Genomic DNA, 22,250 nt, shown 5'->3' on the forward strand with positions numbered 1-22,250 from the left:
ATAACTCCAGCCTTTGTCAAGTTGACACAAAACTAGCCAGTACTAGCCAGTACAATGCCTCAAAATATTTGTATATATTATTCTTTGCAACACTTGGAGATGGATTTTATTAAGCCTGTATCAAACATATACCTATTAATACCAATACATATTCTCTAAAAGCTGCAGTGCCTAGGTTTTTGATGAGCCATGATGGAAGGCAACCATCTTACCTTCCTGCTCACTTGCTTCTTCAACTCTGACTCCAGCTTCCATCCACCAAGCTGTCATCCTCTAGCTTTCCATCCACTGGCTCGAGTGCCTTCTCTCCTCTATACATCTGTGTGCGAGTAGGGACATGTGTCATGGCGGGCCTGTGTTGTTGAAAGGACAGTCTTGAGTGTTGGTCCTCACCTTTGAGCTTGTTTGAGACAATCTCTTTTATGCAATGCTGCACCAGGCTGGCCACACTGCAAGCTTCCAGCAATTCTTCTGCCTCTGACTCCTGTCCCTCAGGAAGTGTGTGGGGAGATTAAAGTAGCTTGTGCTACTGTATGTGGTGGGGTAGGGATCCAAACTCAAGTGGTTAGGCTTGCATGGCAAGAACTCTACGTACGGAGTCATCCATGGCAAGAACTCTACGTACGGAGTCATCTACTTTCCTAACACTACTGTGCTGTGTTTTTGCCCAACCTCATTTCCCTCAGTACTTAGTTTCAGGTGTCTGCTCCATCAATATGATCCTTTCTTGGATCATTTCCTGGACACACTCAACTCTGGCTTCTTCCAGGAAAGCTGTTTTGAGACAGGTTCTCATACAGCCCAGGCTTGCCTTGAATGCGCTGTAGGACAGAAGATGGCCTTGAACTTCTCATCCTCCTGACTCTGCTTCTCAGTGCTAGGATTTTAACCTGTGCGTCATCTTGCTCCCTGACTGCTTTGCTGGGGGCTAAATCCAGGACCTTTGGGTGTGCTAAGCTATATCGAGCTACAGGTGTTTGCTTTGCCTGGGAAATTTGTTTAGCTGACTGAGTTCAACTCACTGCTTGCTTTAACTGGAGGACTAAGACAGCATGGTTGGCTCACCTATGGTGGGGACCACACAGTCCAAGTGCAGCTGGGAACTCTCGGTTCGCCACACTTTCCCAGCTCCTCGCCATCTTATGTGAAACCATCACCCTGTGCTTCCTCCTTCCTCAAAATTCCAGCACTCTTCCTTCTTCTTAACTAATGACTTTGTTGGGAAAGGTGGCTTTTACAAACACACGATGTACTCAGGGAATAGTACTGATTTTGTGTTATAGCGCCATGGTCTCCAACCTCGGCTGATCCACTTCATCCCTTGGATATTGGCAGCATCTAGAGATATTTCTGATTGTCACATTGCAGGGAAGGGACACTCCTTGCATCTGGTGGACAGAGCTAGATTCCCCCTATATTATTAGCAAAAAATTTACATCGTTGCAGATTTCAGTCATGCCTAGATTTAGGAACTCTGCTGTAGGCAGATGCTGAGCGCGCTGGGGCCAGCTGAGCACTGGGGCCAGTTAACAGGGTTGTCTGTGTGACACCTCCTACAGCAAATGTTGTAGAAATGTAGAGTGATGTGGCATCCTGTAGAGGTCTTTCTGTGCAGGTATTCAATTGTCTCTAAGACAGATACATGTTGAATACTGGGGTTGTCCTGCACATGAAACTGTTCAGTTGTCAAGGGTATGGACGGCACACTGCCTGGTCTTTGTCTTTCGGGATCCACAGAGTAGTGGAACTGTACTTTTGTCTAGGGTATGGACGGCACACTGCCTGGCCTTTGTCCTTCGGGAACTGCAGACTGGTAGAGAAGGTGGAAGAGCCTTAGTAAGGAGCACTGTGCGAACTGGAGCACAGAGGTGTGTTCACATTCCTGTGCAAGCGTATTTGATAGACACTGGACAGGTGAATCCTGAAGGATGGAGAGGCATGTTTCTAGCAGGAAAGTCTAAGGCTACCATAAAGGAGGCACCAAAAATGCAAAAGATATGGCTTAACAAGACAGTGTCCATGTCCCACACCCACAAGTGCCCTGGTGATTAGAAAGTATTATTTATGAAGCTAAAAATGTACTAGCTTACTAAGGACATTGAATGCAAGAAATGTCCTTAATTCCAGTACTGTGGGAACCCTTAGTGATATTCTGAACAGATAGGTCACAGAAAGATCCTTCTGCCTGTAATGAAATGCAGAGCTGAAGGGACTGAAGGGACTGAGGTAAGGGGACTTATCCAGACAGTGGAATATCCAAATGAGATGATCTTTCAGGCTAAATAAATGTCTGAGTCCAACAACAACAACAGACAAAAAACCCTTTACTCAGAATGTAAGTTCCAGAACTTTCAAGTTTCATGGAAGTTTGGTGGTAAAGTTTTCCAGAAGACAATCTACATCAATAAATATGCGTGTCTCTCGTTTATAATAAGAAACTGTCTGCAAATACCAATCCCATATTGTGACAATGGAAACCACCTGAATGTGCACGATTCTTCCTATTTTATTATCCATAATGGTGTCTCTTCCATTTATTAATATTCATGTGTTCTCTGCTTCCAGTGGGTTTTCAGAACATTGTCTTGTCCACATGTCACATCAGAGCCTGATCTTGCAAGATGACCTTTGAGAGTAACTTTTATTCCCATGCTAATGAGTATTTCTTATTTCTATTATATATTATTTCTGGAATAGTACAGGCTTTCAAAGTTGCCTGATTGTTGCCTTACGGAAGTCTTTAAAGAATACAATGTGAAAATTAGTTTTCTTGTTCTGCAAATTTATACTCTTTTTCTTTTCTATTACTGCAGCCCAAATTATATACACAAAGATACCGTCTCCTGAGGTTTTGTTACTTAAAGGGAGCTACTGTGTCTATTTATGCTCATGGAAGCTAGAGACCTTGTATCTGACACAGTCTGTAGTGGAATTGTTTCTATACAATTTGATTGCATCCATGGTTTTAATCCTAATGTAGTACTATAATGCAAACTAGCCTTCTAAGCTGAAAGTTTTAATAAAAATAATTTATATAATACTTATTATAAACATGATAGGACTGGGGTATGCTTGCTAACTTTAAGGAGTGTACTTTTCAACGGTAAGACACTGGGCAATAATCTCATGAAATGAAACAAATTGTCTTCTTTGTTTCAAATTTAAGTAAATCCTAAAATTTACAGGGTTTTGGGGGGTGTCTCTTTTTATCCCCACAATACACATAAGTTAAATATCTGACTCAAAAGTATTTGTCAGAATGACAGTGTGCCCCAAGATTTTGAGTACTTTTTTCTTGTATCATCTTGTAAGCAGCCTCAGTGGCATCTGTAGGTGGGAACCACATTCCCGTGTGTCTGGGCCACACAGCTCATCAGCGGACACCTAGAACATGTTCTGGCAGTGCTCTTTCTATATATTGCTCCTGTCATTTACCAAGATCTAGCAACTACAGCTTTGGGCCAGTCAGGATAAAACCCAGTAAAACACGTCATTGCCCTCCATTAAAGAAATAAAATATAAGCAGCAGCTAGCGATGTCAGGTTGCTTCTCTGTGAACGATTACAGACAACAAGGTCAGAGAAATAAGATATTCATGGTAGGATGATGAAGTGGTAGCTAGCTGTAGTGCCCAGCTAGAGGATGTTGTATGTGGTGAAACATATGAGGCTCCTGTCTTTGGGAACATGTACAAGATGTTAATTGCAAATACCAATCCCATATTGTGACAATAGAAACCACCTGAATGGAATTCAGGTGGATCATTTTGCTGGACACACTCAACTCTGGCTTCTTCCAGGAAAGCTGTTTTGAGACAGGTTCTCATACAGCCCAGGCTTGCCTTGAATGCGCTGTAGGGCAGAAGATGGCCTTGAACTTCTCATCCTCCTATCTCTGCTTCTCAGTGCTAGGATTTCAACCTGTGAGTCATCTTACTCCCTGACTGCTTTGCTGGGGGCTAAATCCAGGACCTTTGGGTGTGCTAAGCTATATAGGTTATAACTACATCTCTCAGAGAAGCAGTAAGTAAGCCAGCTGTGAATTCGAGGAGTGTCTTTCTAAAGCTTGAGAATGAGAAGCTCTAAGTGTAAGAAAGGCAAATGCTTACTTAAGTCAGCTTGTTGGAGTTCATCAAAAGCCCCTTACTCACAAAGACCACAGAGATCACCATCGCTGCAAACCACATGAGGATTTTTATTGATCCAACATGTTGAGGACCCTCCTCTCAGCACACAGGCCAGAGGAGAGACCCAGAACAAAGAAAGAACACACTTTTTATACCTTTGTAAGGGGCAGATTTGATCAACAGGGTTCTCATTGGTGTAGCAAGGAAGCCTTTCAGGCATTGGTTGGTTTGTATAGTGACTAAGTAACCCTTTGGCCTAGTCCCTCACTTTGCTTGCCCCCATGGTGGGTTATTATGATTTAGTCAGCAAAGTAATAGTACATTTTGAACTTATAGGTCAGCTATTAACACCACAGCTATTAATGTCACAGGGAATCCTAGCGAGGTCAGGGTGGTTTGTGGTCTTTCTCAGAATTCAGTGTGGGGCGGAGGCAGGAGAATTCTTCTGAGAGCTGTTATCTTGTTATGGTTATTTCTCTGAGAACAGCTAATATTATTTTGGCAGCTATAGGCTCAGTCATTTTGACCGCTAAAACTATGTTTTTACATTTGTTTAGTCAGCCAGCTTCCTTATCTGGCTGTGCACTCGGCCTGCTAGTACAGTTTGGAAAGTCCTTTTCGAAGGGGGAAGGTACTGGGTGGTCTTGAACTCATTTTGGACATTACTAGCTTAACATTCTTACTACCTTTGATTTTACTTTTCAAGGCGGTCACACCTCAGTTTCAGCATGGGCAATTTGAGGCTGGCTTCTAGACGGAGATTTTCTTCATACGAAGATGTATCAGAGCATTTTACGAGCCAATGTTTTTAGTATCGCTGGGCAGACACAATGCTCATCTCTAAGACCTTATGGTGCTTAGGCTTGGGCGTTATGCATTTACTTGTATATCTGCTTCTTCCGTCGATCTGTTAGCTGCTTCAGAGCTTGGCATCTGGCACTATTGTGAGGCCCGGTGCCTACTAGGCAAACTAACCTGGCTGAAATTCATCGAGTTTAATTGGAAACCTGGCTGTCCAAACCCAGGAGAGTCCTAACCACCAGTTAGGACAAATAAATCTTGCTATTAGGACTATTTTTTTTTTTAAAGATTTATTTATTTATTATATGTAAGTACACTGTAGTTGTCTTCAGACACTCCAGAAGAGGGCATCAGATCTTGTTACAGATGGTTGTGAGCCACCATGTGGTTGCTGGGATTTGAACTCCGGACCTTTAGAAGAGCAGTCAGGTGCTCTTACCCACTGAGCCAACTCACCAGCCCGCTATTAGGACTATTTATTAATAATTTAAATTAACCATTTTTTTTAAATTTTTAAACTGGTCGGAGCTTTTAAAAATTAAAAGCCAGTAGTTGAGGCACAGGTGGCCGGCTTGGTAAGGGTTGAGCATTTGAAACATGTCTGAATATGTTAAGAATGGCTTCACGGTCTTTTCACAAACATATTCATTATTATCGTGCATGTTCAGCTCATGGTTGCACATACCACAGTACATATGTAGAGGTCCAAGAAAACTTTGTGGGGGTTGGTTCTCTCCCTCCACCTTTATGCTGGTCCCAGGACTCGAACTCAGGTTGTCTGGTTTGTGCAGCAAGCCCCTTTTACCTGTTAGACCATCCTGCTGGTCCTTCCACTGCCTTCATGACATCGCTTACCTGTGCTACATTTTATAGCCATGCCGCCTTTGTCACAAGGAACCAGAAAAACACAACGCTGTCTAATTTCACAAAGACTTGTGAATTCCTAGGTCTCCATCAGGCTGCTGCTTCTTAGAGATACATTTCAGAGATTAGTAGGAACATCCGGGCAGCAGCCCTCCCCATCAGGGCCTTGTGGAGGAGTGGTCACTGTTTCTTCCCTCATATATTTGTGTATAGGTTTCAGCTGTGGTGCGGAGAGCTGTGAGTTGGAGAGGCGTGCTGGAACTGAATAGGAAGAAGAAAAGTCTGCTTCTGTGGCACTGTGGTAGGGAAAGTGTCACAGAAAAGCAATGTTTGAACACAGTGTAGTGCCTCACTGTGACAGGGGCCTTGCACTATATTTCGGAGTGCAGGGGGATGAATCCGGAAGACAAACTGAATATGTCATTTCTTAGAGACACTATCTCTGATGAAGGTAATAGACGTCTGAGCTGAATGTGGCCTTAGTGTAGAAAATGAGGAGTAAAGGCTGTGGACATGGCTGTCGGCAAAGTGACCGCGGCTGCCAGGCAAGCATAAATACTTGCGCTGAGTATCTGTGTGAAAAGCTGGGTGCATACGCCTGGCATCCCAGTGCTGGGGAGGCAGAGACAAAGTCTCTGGAGCCTGTCAGCCTGCTCATCCTGACCAATCAGTGGGCTGTAGGTTCAGTGACACAGGGAGGTAGCCAGTGTTGACCTCTGACCTACACACATGCATGTGTGCAAGTGCGCGCGCGTGCGCGCGCGCACGGACACACACACAACACACACACACACTTTTTTATTCAAGTAAGTAAATAAGGACTTGGGGACATAGTACAATGGTAGAATGCTTGCCAGACATGTGCTGAGGCCCTGGGGTTGATCCTTAGTAATGGTTTTTGAAAGTAGGAATACTGTTAGCTCCAATGAAAAACCGGAAGAGACAGCAACGGTAGTTAATGTGGCCTTCTCTCCTTGTTACCCTCGGGCAAGTTCCTCTAGTTAATGGCCAGAAACTGTATCACCTCTAAGCAAGACATTGGTCATGGCTGAAAGTGAGGAGATCAGACATCTACTGGGAGCTTCAGCAGAGGCCCCCCCACCCGCTGCCTTTAATTTTGGTGTCCAGAGTTGTGCAGAATTTCTGGATGCTGCCTCTGGTATGGTAACAGTGGCTGGACCTTGGGCTGGAGCAAACTAAACTTTAGGATCCCAGAGGAGTTGTCATTCATTCACTGGGAACACACCAGGGTATGGAGAACTTAGTCTGAAAAGGATGTTGAAGGCATCCATAGGCTTGGATGCCGTGTTCAGGTATACACTTCACCTCTGTGCTATTGCGAAAGTGTCATTTCTAGGAAAAATTCAGATTACAATGTTTGAACAAGTAGCATTGGTTTAAATACGATGCCCAGTCTATCTTATCAACAACAATAAACCATACAGAGGCATCAAGAGTCCTGGGAAATACGGCTTCCATGGTATACATTCTGGCATGTAATACGTATTCCACACACAACGTAACTGCCTGCTTTTGTTTCTGACTAATACTAGGAATCTCATCAGGGAAGAAATGGTTCATTATTTTTAAAAGCACAGTGGTAGAGCACTTGCCTAGCAGCTCTGAGGCTCCAGGTTTGATCCCCAGAACAGAACAAAGAGAAAGAAAGCATAGTGATGTTCTGCTATGGGTCGTTCTTTCAGATAGCATTTCTGATCCTTGAAAAACCAATTTGTCAATCACGGAGGCCCCATCCCGCTCCCCCTTAAAGGGAAAACAAAAAAACAAAGGTGCGGAAGTAAGCTGATTTTCTTTTAGGATTCAAACTTTTTCAGACGGCCTCTGTGGTTGAGTTAGAACATAGCGCCCTCTTGTGGCCAATGCTGAGACAACTGGTCCTTAGAGTGAAAACTTTAAACCAATTCAATCAAGTTATATAGAGAGAAGCCGGAAAACGGGGAAGGGCTGCCCCCTTCAGGATGATGTTATTACGCTTTTATACTGGAAACTGCTGGCTTTTGAAACACTCTGGGTGTTTATGTTACTGTCCTTAGTAAAATTGTCGACTCTGAATCCCAGAGAAGACTCACCCTTGATCTGACTTGTAGAAAAAAATAATTTTGAAAATGCACGTTACTTATTTTCTACATTTTTCTCTACCCACCCGGCTTCAACACGTACAAAAGAAAACAATCATAGCAAGCATTTTAACTTATTTTTTCCCCTGACTTCATCAACTATAATTAACTGGTGGAGGCAGCTTCACTGGAGGCTGAAGATCTAAGGGGATGAGCAAGCTAGGCAATTTGGCAATCGAAGACGAATTCTAAATACTGAACATCTTCAGATTTCGTCGATTTGGATAGTATCTCTAAATCCCATGGCATTTAAAATTATAGCCCAGGGCCTGTGAGACGGCTCAGCAGGTGAAGGTGCTTGCCAAAAAGCCTCATCGTCTGAGTTCGATCCCAGGGACAGAGGAGGTAGAGGGAATGAGCCCTCTCCAAGATGCTGTGTGATGATCTCCACATACGCGTGGCATGCATATATATATATACATATACATATATATGTGTGTGTATATGTATGTATATATATATATATATATATATATATATATATATACACTCACATAGCAAATAGTGGTATTTTTGTGACTTCATAACTCAGGGTTTATTCTGCTTTGCACTCCAACTGCTTGCACTCTGGTTACACACTCCAAGGAAACAAGTTACGTTCGCTTCGTGAGACATTTGCTCACAGATCAGTACTCTCAAAAGCCACTTCCTGGGACGAATCGGCCATTCATAAATAAGCCAGTGATTCAAAATAATAAAAACGAAATTGCTCATTCACACGGCTGAATCCTTCAAAGTGACCAAAAGTATGTGTGGTCACTGGCAAACAGAACGGGTAATTCTCTAACAAATACATCCAGATAGGACATGCCTCTCTGTGACATTTCTTTACCCAGTCTTTAGTCTATTTAATGATGTATGCAGATGCTGACATGGGAAATACAGCTGTGGGAAGTAGAAAGTGTATTCGTGTGCACACATACTGGTAAAAACATGAATATACTTTGTCTAGAAACAGATTGTTTTGGTAGCCATACCAAGTAATTCAAATGAGCCAGGTATTGGTGGCACACGCCTTAAATCCCAGCACTCGAAAGGCAGAGGCAGGAGGGTCACTGTGAGTTTGAGGCCATCTTGGTCTACAGAGTGAATTCTAGGACAGCCAAGGCTACCCAGAGAGACACTGTCTCAAACCCCTCCCCCCTCCAGATTTAAAATGTATTTTGAAGAAATTTCAATGAAAATGAATTGTTCCACAGAAATCCATTTGACAAGTTAAAAACTTTGAGGAATTTACTGAGGTTTTCTCTAAAAACAGAATAAAGTAAGGTTGTGGCTCAACTGTGCATTTTAGGTGATCTTTCCCTATGGGTGCAGACCCTGACTATGGAAGGGCCTGAAGATGGCCTTTCTTGACTTTAGACAATGGCTTGCTACATGCCTTGGGAAACACATTGACCTCAACATCCCCCTACCCCAGTCTCTCAAGTGCTGGGATTAGAGACAGGTACCTCCATTTACAGCCAAGACTGCTAAAATGTTAAAGGTAAAATAGACCATCTTTTGGGGAAAAAAATTACAAACCTTTGTTTTGGTTTAATGTCCGGAAAAATCCCGAGGCAAATCACTGATCGGATAACCATCCCCAGGAGGAAGAAAAATGATCTTTTAGCTTGGGGTGTGGCACATGCCTTTAATCCCCACCCTTGGGTGGTGGAGGCTAGCCTAGTTTACACAGTGAGTTCCAGGACAGCCAGGGCTACCTAGAGAGGCCCTGTGTCCAAAACCAAAAAGTGAAAGTTTTTTTTTTTTTAAACACACACACACATACACGCATGTGTGCACACACAGTACTGGCCTGGCAAGGTGGCTCAGCAGATGTGGGCTCTTGCTGCAGAGCCTGATGGCCTAAGTTTGATCCCTAGGACCCACGCGGTGGTAGAAGGAACGGACTCCCAAGAGCTGTTTCCTGACCCTCCCATGGGCGCTGCAGCACAACTCCCAACACACATGAAACTAAAACAAACAAACAAACAAACAACAAACAAACAAAAAATAGCTTTGTAAAGGCAGAGGGACACACATCTAATCTAGACTAAAACCCACTAAGGTGGTGATGAATTAATTTGTCAATGCAATTCATCTGCTTAACAATGGTAAACGATAGGTATGACTCTTGATGACTTATTCATTTTTATTTTTGTGGTACTGAGGATTAAACCCAGAACCTACCATTTCCTAGTCAAGTACTTTCCCCGGCTCTGTTCTGACTTTTTTTGGAAACCTATTTTTACTTACTTAATTTTTTGAGAATTGTATACACAGGTAGTGTATTTACATCACCCCTCATCGTCCCCCAACTCCTCCTGGGCTCCGCTCTCGAACACCAGACCTCTTCTTTCCCATCTCCTGCATCCATTCAGTATTGCTCCTATGTGTATAGGTTTAGGGCCGGTCGGGTTAGGTAGCCTGTCAGGGGGCTCACCCCTAGAGAAAAATGGATTCTCCCTCTCTTACCAGCCATTGATTTCCCCCAACTCTCCATCCAGCGCTGGAGACTTGGGACGTTTCCCCGATCCGTGTTGGCTTATCCACTGATTACTATGCAGAGCTCCTGTGGGCAGCCATATTGTTGAGACATCTAGGGACACTACCTTGAAGCTGACACTCTGGTCCCCTGGCTCTGGTAATTTCCCTGAGCCTTAGGTGCCGGGGTGAGGTCGCAGATGTAACCCGTGACCGGGCTCTCCACAGTCATGGACTCTGCACTTTGGCTCTTTGTGGATCTCTGTAGTAGCTTTCGGCTCTCACGGGGTGACCCCGCTATCCTTGAACTTGCTCTGTAGCTTAGGCAGGGCTATCGTCCTCTCTCAGACCCCCAGTTAAATGGAACCACAGGCCTGCCCCACCACTGAGGGCTTACCGGGAGGTGTGCAGGTTTTGCAGAAAAACACTCTCTGTATGAGTCAGATGTCAAAGTCGAGAGTTGACTCACGACCTCTAACCCTATGATGGGAGCAGCGGGGCCGCATTCCCAGGTCCCTGCTCCAGTCCTTGAATGCTGTCTCTCATCTGGTCATGGGTAGTCCTGCAGCAGCTGGATAAAGGGCATTCTTCCATGTGATGTAATCTCCCACTAGTGGAACAAAGACTTAGCTGTTAAGAGAATCCACTGGGGTCAGACGCATAATCAAAGGATGGGGGAGAGGGTAGTGGTGTGTGGTGTGTTGAATCTGTGGGAGAGGCCAAGGACACGGTTGGGAAGAGACTTCAAGGTCGTCTAAGGGTGAGGCTTTGACTTGCTGACAAACTGACTTTATAAGGTGTACAAGGTGGTAGTACCAGGTGACAGAAGCGTGGGGAGTCCAACCCTACTCTGATTTGTTCAGCCAGAATTCTGTGGCTCTGGATTTGGCTTAGAAAGGAAGAAAGCAATGGATTTTTCAAGTGGACCAATCCTGGGAGAGGGGTCCTCATCTCCACTCATCAGCTAGTCATATCCACATCTCTCCTGTCCCCTTGCTTCCCTAACCAGTCCTTCTTCTGGAATGAGACCATGTGTAGTGCAAGCTCCAACCTAATATTTGAGTAAAACAACACACGTGGTCTTAAATTATAAACAAGAATAAAGTTCAAAGGGAATGAGGGGGACTCCCAGCAGAGACAGCCGTGGGGGTACAGACACCGGGAAAACGGAATTGCCGAGGGAAACTGTGTGATGGGGAAACTGAATCAAAGCCTTGCCAACGTTGGCTCGAGTCATGGGGCCGCCTCTCACCAGCTCTGTCTCTTTGGGCAGCTTACTGACTTTTCCATATCTAGCTAGTACAGAAGTTCTAATCCTGCCTATCGCAGAGCAGATAGGCTGGACAGCAGCTATTCACATTACAGTTCATAACAGTTGCAAAAATTACAGTTCTGAAGTGGAGACAAAATAATTTTGTGGTGGTGGTGGTGGGGTTACCACAACACAAGGAACTGTAGTAAAAGTTCGAAGCCTCGGGAAGGCAGAGAACTGATGGTCTAGAGGGATCTGAGAAAACTTGATGAAGAAACAGCAGGGGATGAGAGGATTTGGGGGAGGGGAGAGGGTTTGGGTTTTCTCCTGGTGTCTTTGGTATTTGACATAGTGGGCTTGAAAAGAGTGGCCAAAAATACCTGTCACAGAGTGTCGTGCGTGCGTGCTGAGGACCTAGTAAATACTGACTCAGTGTGCTACAGTCTCTGACGGTGACAGAGGCGGAGGTCCCCATTTAAAAGAAGAGCATGCATACGGCAAACACCATCGAAAGGTTCTGAAGGTGTGGAACAAGTGAGGAGAAAACATGTGATTTCAAGTTCATGGGGGCCGTTCTGTTATCTGGATAGAGAATGTGTTAAAAGAGACAGGAAGATGAATGAGGACGCAGTTGCTATCTGCCAGATAAGGAGAGTTGATTGGGTGATACTCGGTGCCAAGAGCTACAGGGAAGTAAGGCATCTGGGGTGAAGAGAAGCAGTGAGCCCCACAGGACCGGTCGCACACCAGAATGTCAACCTGGACAACTGGGTGCCAAGGATGCCCACCACTGAAAATGGAGACATCCGGACGTGGGCTAGGAGAAAGTCGGGAGGGTTGGTCCTTATCTGGAATCTTTCATATTTGACATCCCAAGGTTTAGAAAAAAGTGACCCCCTATTGATAAGTGGATGGCAGGCAATGGGCACTTCAGGTAGATCCAAACCCATTCATAAGAACTCTGGGTAACTTATTCAGTGAGGTTGTTTATGCTTCTGAACAGAAGCACAACTATGCTGTGTTCCTTGCTAAAGTTACTCCCTATCTAGAATGTATCTATTGATATTGTTTAAAGTAACACGTTCCCCACCCAGAAAATGGTGCAATTATAGGAATTCTTCTAACCCATGAATATTATCTTTTATCGTTACACACTGGCGCTGAACAAAGACAAATGCATCCGACAGGAGGCTGTCCTTTGAAGATTCTGCTTACTGGTCTTACCACGCACTGTCTTTGGCTGTGATGTATAATTTAGTATAACTAAATGATTGGGTGTGAATGGAGACAAATGTGGATGGTCACAGGTTCCTCTGGCTCTGATCATTACATCATTAGATCTTTGATCTTTAGAATCCACGTGAAGGAGAGGACCAACTCCACAAAGTTGTACCCTGGCCTCTACATGCACACACATGTTCATACACACATGCACATGCACGCACGCGCACACACACACACACACACACTTGGCACAATAGTGAAAACTAGAATTAAAATCCTGTTATTGTAACTGCACTTTTTGAACTTTCCTACATAGGCATCTCTGATGAGTATATAACCCCGATGTTCAGTTTCTATAAAAGTGTTGGGGAACTCAAAATGACTCAGGAGGAGTACGCTCTGCTCACAGCGATCGTCATCCTCTCTCCAGGTAATCATACTGTCATATTTATATTTTCATACTGTTTGCTTCTTTCTCAGCATAGTCATGATGATGTGGATTAGAGAAAATATGGAAAACACGGAGACACAAAAAGAAAGTAAAGTGGCCTACAATTCTACCACTCAAACAGAACATTATTATTATCTTAATATACTTTTAGTTAATATTGAAAAAAATTACTCTCATGGTTCCAATAACTACCCCTTCAACACCTCCTACACAGTGACTATGGCTCTAAACTTTAGGAATAAATTGAATAGCGCTCCTACAGGTTATTGTTCTAGAAAAGTGAGGAAGATGACAAAATTGCTACAAAATATGTAATAATAATAGACAGCCCCAGTGACTCGTGCCTGTAATGTCTGTACTTGGCTGATGGAGGAACAGTACTGATTTGAGCTCAGCCTGGGCTATACAGTGAGAATTCATCTCAAAAAACTTACACGCCTTTAATCCCAGCACTTGGGAGGCAGAGGCAGGCGGATTTCTGAGTTTGAGGCCAGCCTGGTCTACAAAGTGAGTTCCAGGACAGCCAGGGCTATACAGAGAAACCCTGTCTCGAAAAACCAAAAAAGAAAAAAAAAAAAAAACTTACAATGATGAGGCTAGATGGGAAGGAAGTGGGAAGAGAACGGAAGTTCATAAGTTGTCAGTGAGGGCTCTAGGGAGAGCCACTGGTGCAGGAACATCGAAGACATGGTATGCATTGTAACATAGCAGCAATCCCTCTATCCTTCAGAGGACTCTTTACAAGGCTCTTGTTAAAAGTTATGATGTTCCCCTGTATGGCTCTTCAAAGACATACCTAATAGTTACTGATTGTATAACTATATGCTTCTAATTTTATTATTGTTTTGAAAATTATAGACCTGAATATCTCCCTGAAAAAAAAATCTATTTTCAAAGTTGATTCTAATAATTTGGGTGAAAGTACCACTGTGTTTGTCATTTGTAAACCATACCGTGCTAGCCTTAGAAGATTTTTTTTTATACATGATAAATAGGCAGGTGCTAGTTGGTATTCTTTGGGCATTAATAATTATGATTGAGGGGAAAAACAAAACCACTTGGCAGAGCCACCTGGAGTTACACATGCAGATCCCCCATGGCCCAGGAAGTCTGGGAATGTCCCCCTGAGACAGGATGCTTATACCTGTTATGTGAGTTTCCTTCAATGACTTTGATTGAGAAGGGAGTTTAGGGAGACTTCTGGGAGCATCGGTGTTCCCTTTCTTGGTCTACATGTAAGTCCATTGTACACATGTGTGTATATATCTTTGTATATGTGTAGATATGTGTGTATGTACATGCAAATAATTTTAATTACATTGAAAATTTTGTGCACTATATATGTATACATATACATATATATATTTATATGTATATATAAATACACATGTTTTTATATACACAATTTCCCTGGCTCAGGGAAATTACAAGAGCGAGGGGACCAGAATGTCAGCTTCAAGATAGTGTCTCCTAGACATGTGTCAGGCACTACATCCATACCATCTCAACAATTCGGCTGCCCACAGGAGTTCTGCATAGTAATCAGTGGATATGCCAACATTTTAAAAAGCTTAGCCATTGCCATAATTACCCCTAATTACTTTTTTAACATTTCTTTAATCTGGCTATTTTATTTCAACCCCCCCCCCCACACAGACAGACAATACATAAAGGACCGAGAGGCGGTGGAAAAGCTCCAGGAACCGCTGCTTGATGTGCTACAGAAGCTGTGCAAGATGTACCAGCCCGAGAACCCTCAGCACTTTGCCTGCCTCCTGGGTCGCCTGACGGAGCTTCGGACATTCAACCATCACCACGCTGAGATGCTGATGTCTTGGAGAGTGAATGACCACAAGTTCACCCCGCTCCTCTGTGAGATCTGGGATGTGCAGTGATGGACACGGGTGGGGCTGGCTCCTTGTCCTCCTCGGAACAGAAACCTGGTTTCATTTGTACCTGGTTTCACTCAAGAATCTCAATGAATATTTATGTGGCAATTATACACCTCCCACAGTTGTAAATACAGACTAGATAGAGTTGCTTTCCCCACACTGTATTTTACAAGGCTTCAGGAAACCCCACTGGCATGCCCCCTTTTGCCTAATTAAATCAATTGTTACTTCAATTCTATCTACTGAGCTAGGGACATTTTATTCTTCATTCGACAATATTATATATATATTTTATAAAGTTGAGCTGTTTTCAACTGAGACAATAAACTGAATGTAATAGCAAGGAGACTTCTCATTTGGGAAAAAAAAAAAAAAAGATTGAGGAGTATCTCTTTAAGTGATGATGGAAATCTTACTGAGTTGGAGGGCAGGTGATTTCCAGAAAGTAAACTCTTACAATAGAAAAGTAATGTTTCCATCCCCGCAGAAGTCATGTTTGATGTTCATTGGTTCAGGAAGTTAATAGTTTTTCTGCATAAAATAGTCCCTGAAGCCACCCCACCCTCAAGACAGTTGGGGTCTTGAAAAGGCATTTACTAATAGAGCATGCAAATAACTCTTAGAAAAGTACACTGTGGCTTCAGCACACACAGCCTCCCTCTGCTCCCTCCCCCAACGGTTTTCACTCCTGCAGCTGGATGCACAGCTGTTAGATACTTCCCCAAAGCAGGAACTGGTTCATTTCCTTCCTTCGTTATTCAACTGTGGCAGTCTTCTCCCTGTTCTCCTTTGCCTAATACAATGAAATACCTTCTGTAAGTAATGAGCTGAAATCTCCCTTTCTCTTGAAGTAAGCCCAAATGGAGCTTGCTTCCTAAGCAAAGAATCTATAGAGAAATACAAATGCTAGATTCCAAATCCAGCGCTGCTTGGATTCTATTCCATACCACAAGGAAAGTCACCTGTTTTGTTTTGTTTTGTTTTGTTTTGTTTTGTATTATGAGACAGGGTTTCTCTGTGTAGCCCTGGCTGTCCTGGAACTCACTCTGTAGACCAGGCTGGCCTTGAACTCCGAGATCCGCCTGCCTCTGCCTCCCAAGTGCTGGGTTTAAAGGTGTGCACCACCAAGTTCTCTTTAATGCAAAATTCTGCTAAACTCCCTCCAGGCAGCATACAGATGTAGTTAAGATCTGGTAAAGGCTGGGGGTTGCAAAGGCGTACAGTGGAAAGTTCAGTGGGCTAGCACAGAAACCTGAGAAATCCCTTAGTGGAGGTGAAATTTCCCTTGGGATTCTATGGGCCAAGGGAGCTCAAGGTGAAAGGGACAGAGACAAAGGAGGGTGGAGACTAAACAAATTCTCCTCCAAAAGACCGGAACTTGGTGGATGGGCTGGATACGATGATAGAAAACATAAATAGCAGACTCTGTTGTTTAGAAGGATTTAGTTGGTCAGTGAGGCATGAAATCATTCGGGCCCACCAGGGGAGAGATGAATGAAAACTGTAGTAAACTTCTGAATGCTTGAAAGGGAAGATTCGGTTGCGGGGAACAGAGTGTGGTGTCTCGGGATCGCAGGCAACACATGGGGGAAGTGGTGGGAAGTGGGAAGCTGTGGGCACTGCAGACTTCATCCTGTTAGTCTGGGTGTACTGAAGTGGTCAAAGCTCACGGTAGGAAACATCGCTTACCCTGTGGGAAAGGAAGCGTGATGCTGGAAGAGATACAGTGTGGGACACTGTTCCTGGTGCTAGGCACAGCTTCAGAACTCAAGGATAGTGGGCACACAGTCCTGCCTCATTCCTGGTTGTAATGGAATTCCTTTGAATTTGTTTTCCATTTAGAATAAGTTGTCAAGTAGCGCTTCTCTTATATTGAGGTATGTTCGCTCCAGTCCTGCCCCATCTCTTGTTAAAGGCCTTTTTTTTTTTCAGCTACTGAAATGGTGGTGTCGTATTTGTCTTAAAGTCTGTTGGTATGATTTATTATTCTTATTGATTTCATATGTTGAACCAACCCTGAATCATTCAGTGGTGAGGGAAGAGGAACATCTTTTGATATTCATAGCAAGCTTCCTTTAACCACATCTAAGCTATGTTATGAAAATGACTCTTGGTGGGTCCCTAGATAGCTTCAGGATGGACCAAACATGTGGTTAAAGGGTTAGAACTCTCTGTCTCAACTCTAGCTTCTAGGGGGTGGGGAATGGGGACAGTTGGGGTCTTGAAAAGGCCTTTACGAACAGAGCATGAAAATGACTACAACACCAAAACCCAATGATTAAATAAATCATATCTATGCAGTACCGTTTCCATAGCTCTGCTCCCAATAATGAGATCTGGAAAACTGGGTTGATGGCCATAGTGGAGTGGTTTGGAGGGTGGCATGCTGGGTAAGGGAATGTGGATGCTCCTTGTTCCCCATGTCCTGTTTTGGAGTGAATGCTATGTCTGAATGTGGGGTGTCTCCCACAGGCTCGGGTTTGAACTCTTGGGGGTCTCCCCAAGTGGTGGGGTGACTCTGGGAGGTCATGAATCCTCTGGAGCATGGCCCTTCACTGGTGGAGGCAGGATACTGTCCAGATCTAGGCTAGTGTTCCGCTCTCTGATCTGCCAGGGTGTGAACGAACCATACCGCAAACTCCTGCGGCCGTGCGCTGAGCCGTGTGAACTGGGAGCCATAAAAGCCCTCCTTAAGTGGCTTCTGTCAGGAACTTTGCCCCAGCAGCTTAAGGGCATGGGACTAATATAGTGATCGAGCAGCTTCCTTTGGGGTCCTTGAGCTATTCTAAAGAATGACTAAACCCAAAGAAGGGTTCGCAGAAATGGGCAATTTGGAGCTGAGTAGTCAGTCTGGGGTTAGCTTCGCTTAGGCCTTCTAGTTGTCATTCGAAGAGAGGGAGGAGGCCTATGGGACTGGGCCCATAGCCTGTTTATCTGTACTAAGTCAAGATAATTATCACAGGACAGGGGCAAGGATGAAGCTCAGACATAGAGGATACACCTAACTTGTTACTCAGTGGGCTCAGTTTGCCCCCCGGGTACTGTCAAAAGATACTTAGCATCAGAATTGAACTACAGCCACCTGATATCGGAAGTCCACACACCCAGTGTCAAGTAATCGGAGAAGTAGTTCACTAGTGGATTTTAAAAAATAGACTTATTTATTTATATAAGTACACTGCAACTTGTCTTCAGACACATCAGAAGAGGGCATCAGATCCCATTACAGGTGGTTGTGAGCCACCATGTGGCTGCTGGGAATTGAACTCAGGACCTCTGGAAGAGTAGTCAGTGCCCTTAACTGCTGAGCCATCTCTCCAGCCCTCACTAGTAGATTTTTAAAGGGGGGGGGAACAACTCTAGATATTCCTCATTTCAAGCCCCTCCCATTCTTGAGAGGTTTGTCTAACATTGCCTTGATAAATCTATGTTCACTCTGCTTAAAAAAGAAAAGGGACTGGAAGAAGTACCACTGGTACATACTGGGCCAATAGTCCCAGCACTCTGTCAGCATCAGGGGCAGGTAGACGGATTTCCCCCCCCCCTCCTCCCCGTGAGTTCAAGACCAGCATGGTCTGCATACTGAGTTTCAGGCCAGTCAGGGCTCCACAGAGGGAACTTGTCTGCCAAAGAGCGAGCAAGCAAGCAAGCAAGCAAGCAAGCAAGCAGACAAACAGCTAATCCAAGGGGGCTGGATCGATGGCTTAGCAGTAAGACCCAGCACCCAGCTTACAGTTATAACCAGCTGTAACTCCAGCTCCAGGGAATCCGGGCCTCTTTGCTCTGTGGGCACCTACACTTATGTATTCTTTCTTTCTCTCTCTCTCTCTCTCTCTCTCTCTCTCTCCCTCCCTCCCTCCCTCCCTCCCTCATGTATATTGTTTATTTTAAAAAGATCTAAATGGTCCATCAGTTACCTGGATGGGGAAACTGTCATTTCCAGAAACATGAAGAACCACAGTGCAGCTAAAGACGAACTAGGAAGCTGAGAAGAATGGGTGCTTATGTCTCAGCAGGCCCTTCTGTCTTTGCAGTGGCTGTAGCTCTTCACCGCTAAGCCAACCCGAAGGCTAAGCCAACCGCTAAGCTCTAACTCAAAAACATGACTTTGAGTGAGTTCCACCTTTTCAGTCGGCTTTTATATGAGACTGGCCCAAATCCTAAACCTGCTCACTGAAACGCTAAGGACTGCTCTACTTCCGGACACCAGCAGCTTGCCCTCACCTTCTGCAGCTGCTGGCTGACTTCCATTGCTACACCTGTCTGCTTTCTTGGCCTCGACTCAGAAAGCCTGGCTTTCTTCCTCCTAGCCATCTCCCTCCAAACAGCTGCTGTTTGTTTTCTTAATTGCAAATGCCAATAAAATTATTCTTGGCTTTCCCTCTTGGTCTGTTTGTAAATTCTTTTATCTATGAATCTATGAATCTGTATACATAACACCTTATAAAAGACTGGGAAGAACTTTCATCTCCACCCACTGAAGTTGGGCTTGTCTGTTGGTGGGGAAACTTGACCTCAGCTCAAGACTCCTCAAGACCAAATTCTCAGCACAAAACACATTGATTTGCCCCAGAGGGACAGAGGGCAGGGACAGGGGACAAAGGCAAGAGACAGAGGGCGAAGGAGAGGGGAAGGGAAGAAGGGAGAGGGAGAAGGGTTTTTCTTTTTTTTTCTTGTCCTGGGAGACATCTCTGGATAGAGAGGAGATAGCCATGGCCCATAGGCAAATGGCAGCTTATAAGGGTAAAAGGGCAAACTCCATGTTAGAATGAGGTGTTTAATTTTAATTGGGCATGTTAATTAGGTGAGCCAAAGGGAGTTTTTGAATGTATGGACTACAATACTTTGATAGCTGGACCTTGGTAATCAGCCTCAGGAGGAGGAAGTGGACAAAAAAGGGAATAGACCTTGGTGGCTGGCTTTAGGAATGTAATCTAACAGTTTTCTTTAGGAAGGCAGAGGGAGTGGGGAGAAGGGCAAGGCCTACCAGAGCTACATACCCCAATGGGCTAGTATCCCTTCACGGTGTGGCCAGCTTTGGGCTCTGGAATATAGGTGGAAGTGACAATATATCAGCTCAGAGCCTAGGAGACCAGTGTGTCTCTTCTTGCTGCCCTGCACACCCAGTATCTGCCATCTGCCAGGAGGAGAGCTTGCCCTGGGTATCAGTATGACCCAAAACAGGCGACAGAACGAGTGCACCTTGACCCAGGCCACAGCCTGAAGCAACATACACCCAGCATCCCAGCTGCTACCGTGAACGTCTCTAACCAAGATGCATCGATATTTTTTTTTTTTCCCAGAAGCTAATGAAGCTGAGGTTTCACAGAAAGAAAACAACAACAAACCCCCCAGCTACTGTATCTTGTAGGTGCTCAGGCCCATCCATCCCATTTGCTTTCCTACTTATCCAGGGAAGGAGAGTTAATTCCCAACAAGCTACATTGTATACGCTCCTAGGTCAGCTGGCTTTGACCAGGTTCTGTCAAGAAAGGCACTGCTGAGAGTCTGGAGAATAAGAAATGATAGAACGTTTTCCTCCACTCTCTGGTAAAGATGCCTTCTCCTGCAGGGCTCGCAGCTCTACAGGGCAAGTTATGCCCTGGTGCTGATTGTTCTGGCTTTTAACTTCCAAGTCCAGAACTCCTTGCTGGTTTTCATCGCTGGGTCACAATTCCATTCCCTATAAAACCCAAAGCTATGCTAAACTGCCTCTTTTTGAAGCACCTAGAGTGATTTGTGTTTTTTTTTTTAACCTAAGCACAACTGAAGTGACAACTTCCGGTTTCTTTGGAAAGTCAAATGATATCTTCTTGAAGCAGACACGGGTGAAGAGATGTTTTGCTATAGCAGATGTGTGAAAGGACACATGATGAAGGAGTATTAATATGACCCCACAGACAGTGGGAGAGAGCATTGGTTTGCTTTGCCCTGCCTCGATGTTTTTCATTAAGGACATGCAAGTACTGGTTTGTGTTACATTGCATTGCTGAGCTCCACTTGTGGTGACGCCTTAGAGAGACACTCGCTGTTGAACTTCTTGTGAGATTCCTGTGGCTTCTTGCCACTTCTGTAGACCTTAGCCAGTTGGCAAGCCTTGCCACTTCATCTGGATTGAACTGCCCTTGTTGGTTTGTGTGTAGTGACTGCAAGAGAACTGGACTGCAGCTGCTGATTCATATCTGGTGTTTGCTACTTGATTGAACTGCTCATCTCCTGACAAAGGAAGACTGGACTCGCCCCCAAAGAACTGTTTCTAAACAGGTCCACTTCCCCCGTATCCTAATGACCTTCCTTTTCCACTACCTCAGGTGGGTGGTGGGCTAGAAGGGAGGTTAAAACATTTAAGAACCTTTCCCCATCCCCCAAGACAGGGTTTCTCTGTATAGCCCTGGCTGTTCTGGAACTCACTCTGTAGACCAGGCTGGCCTCGAACTCAGAAATCCACCTGCCTCTGCCTCCCAAGTGCTGGAATTAAAGTCGTGCACCACCATTGCCCAGGCTTGAGAATTCTCATTAAAAGTAGGTTTTGAAAATTTTAAACGTACACACAACTATACAAATATCCACTTGTTTATTTATTTATTTATTTATTTATTTATATTTGAATTTAAGTTGAGCCTACAGAAATGTAGAACCTGTGGAACCCATCTTGTAGCCAAAGGGAATCTGAGTCAACAGGGACCAGACTCTGGTTGTCTTGATTGCTGTTGTATTGATGTGAAGAGACCCCATGATCAAGGCAACACTTACAAAAGAAATCATTTAATCCATGGCTTACTTCCAACTTCAGATAGAAAATTTATTAGCATCATGGTGGGGAGCAGGGGGGTTCACGGGTAGGAATAATGCTGGAGAAGTAGCAGAGAGCTACATCCTCAGGCAGAGAGAGAGAGAGAGAGAGAGAGAGAGAGAGAGAGAGAGAGAGAGAGAGAGGGGATAATCCTAGAGATCTCAGATACCTCCATGCAAGAAGTAAGCAAAAATTGAAAAGAAGAAATCTTACTTCTTGGTGGATGTATATTCAAGCCTTATG

The 22,250-nt window shown here is 44.4% G+C and overlaps 1 protein-coding gene across 5 annotated transcripts in view; it reads left to right on the forward strand.

The window, feature by feature from the left end:
• Positions 1-16,233, forward strand: part of Nr1h4 (nuclear receptor subfamily 1 group H member 4) — a 79,376-nt gene extending 63,143 nt beyond the window's left edge. For 4 of the 5 annotated variants that reach the window (XM_021204674.2, XM_029542132.1, XM_021204675.2 and 1 more), the window contains 2 exons: positions 13,188-13,301; positions 14,979-16,233. In XM_021204674.2, the coding sequence (XP_021060333.1) occupies positions 13,188-13,301; positions 14,979-15,217 (353 nt within the window). In that variant the 3' untranslated portion in view covers positions 15,218-16,233. The remainder of the gene's footprint in view (positions 1-13,187; positions 13,302-14,978) is intronic. The other variant, XM_021204673.1, reaches the window with a different exon arrangement.
• The last annotated feature ends 6,017 nt before the right edge of the window (positions 16,234-22,250 follow it).

The sequence above is a fragment of the Mus pahari genome, chromosome 9 (genome assembly GCF_900095145.1).
Source record: "Mus pahari chromosome 9, PAHARI_EIJ_v1.1, whole genome shotgun sequence".
In the NCBI taxonomy this organism is placed as follows: Eukaryota; Metazoa; Chordata; class Mammalia; order Rodentia; family Muridae; genus Mus; species Mus pahari.